Here is a 1,407-nt window from a genome sequence, read left to right as displayed (position 1 = left end):
GTTTGATCTAATACTGATCTGTGTGAAAATGAATCACAGAGCAGACGAAGGAGTCAGGAAGATGTTCAAAGTTCTTGGAGAAAACTTGAGACGAGAAATGTGGGATAGATCAGTGATTGTACTGACGTTTGCAAATGCATTCCTTCAGCTAAAAAATATTAAAAAATTACCCAACAAAGCCGAGATAATAAAAAGTGAGATAGAAGATTTCCAAGGACATGTTCATGGATTCCTTAGCCCCACATTGGAGAAGGAGACCATTGATGAAATACCATTCTGTATCGCTGGAGATGAAGACGAGAGACAACTACCAACAACTGACGACTGGTTAAAAGAACTGTGGAATAAATGCATCAAACGAAGCAGTGAAGATGCTGGCAATTTCCTCAAATTAATAGCAAAATATCGAATATTGTTAATGAAAGCAGGAGCTGTCAGTGGTACTACTGCAATTGGAGCAATGGTGGGTGGAGCAATAGGTGGAGCAGCAGGGACAGTTGTACCAGTAACAGGGAATATAATAGGAGCAGCAGCAGGAGCAGTGATTGGTGGTGGGATAGCAGCCATTATTACAGGGATTGTAGTGGCTGTTAAAAAAAAGTTCAAGAATAGAAATCAACCACCTCCAAGCAAAGGACAAGAAGACTGATAGTGTTACAATCATTATTAATGCTATTTCCTAATAGTCTAGTACTGTGAACATTTAATTACTAATTTGGGTGAATTCTTCATTAATAAGTACTATAAGTAGTGATTAATAAAAAAATTTAGTCAATGATCAAGTTCAAAATGGGGACAATTCGCGACTGAAAAATACATTACAGTAACCATTAGAATGATGTCAATTATAATTACTGCATACAGTACATGTAATTAATACTAATTGACTGACCTGTTGCCATGACAGCACAAGTGTCCCTCCTGTCCTTCAGTATAGAGTGTATGATCCTCCACTGCTCACTAATTAGAATAATTATTATGATATGAAAAAATTAAATCAATTTTTGATTCCAATGTCTCATTAATTAACTTACGGTTTAAAATTCGAGTGACCAAACGATTCCTTCAGTTTATCAACATGATCCTTTGTAGGAGGAGGAATATCTAACAACAAATAAATGAATAAATAAATGAATAAGTGTATTATTTACCAGTATATTGATCATCTCCACCAGTAGACATTGATCCTCCTTCATTGTCTATTATCATACAGTCAGTCTCCTCTCCAACCCACTGACCATCAGTGTCTGTACTGCTACTGCTGTTAGTCTGATGGGTCTCTTGCTCTAAGCATATGCTCTCAAACAGTTTGGACGCTTCCTCATTTTGAAGCATCTCCTCTAATCCACAGTCGTCCCAATCATCAATATCCTCGTCCTGTCCTTCTCCTCCTCTGGTTCCTGTGGA

The 1,407-nt window shown here is 37.4% G+C and overlaps 1 protein-coding gene across 1 annotated transcript; it reads right to left on the bottom strand.

The window, feature by feature from the left end:
• Window positions 1-771: 771 nt before the first annotated feature.
• LOC109592930 (Werner syndrome ATP-dependent helicase homolog) lies at window positions 772-1,401 on the bottom strand. Its single transcript, XM_020008234.1, has 4 exons — window positions 1,152-1,401; window positions 1,035-1,104; window positions 893-960; window positions 772-806 (listed from the first exon to the last, which is right to left on the bottom strand). Exons 1-4 carry the CDS (start codon window positions 1,333-1,335, stop codon window positions 772-774), a joined length of 357 nt encoding a protein of 118 aa, XP_019863793.1. The 5' UTR covers window positions 1,336-1,401.
• Window positions 1,402-1,407: the final 6 nt, after the last annotated feature.

Source organism: Amphimedon queenslandica, unplaced genomic scaffold (genome assembly GCF_000090795.2).
Source record: "Amphimedon queenslandica unplaced genomic scaffold, v1.1 AMPQUscaffold_3448_Cont24558, whole genome shotgun sequence".
Classification (NCBI taxonomy): domain Eukaryota; kingdom Metazoa; phylum Porifera; class Demospongiae; order Haplosclerida; family Niphatidae; genus Amphimedon; species Amphimedon queenslandica.
The sequence above is the reverse complement of the archived record's forward strand: the minus strand, read 5'-3'. Positions and strand labels throughout refer to the sequence as shown.

Bases quoted from the DNA above. Each gene is read 5' to 3' on its own strand.
- LOC109592930 (XM_020008234.1), bottom strand. From the start codon at position 1,335: ATGCTTCAAAATGAGGAAGCGTCCAAACTGTTTGAGAGCATATGCTTA. The intron at 1,105-1,151 runs GTAAATAATACA...ATTTGTTGTTAG, and splicing joins TGGAGATGATCAATATACTG to ATATTCCTCCTCCTACAAAG. The intron at 807-892 runs GTCAGTCAATTA...TGTATTTTTCAG, and splicing joins TTGTGCTGTCATGGCAACAG to TCGCGAATTGTCCCCATTTT.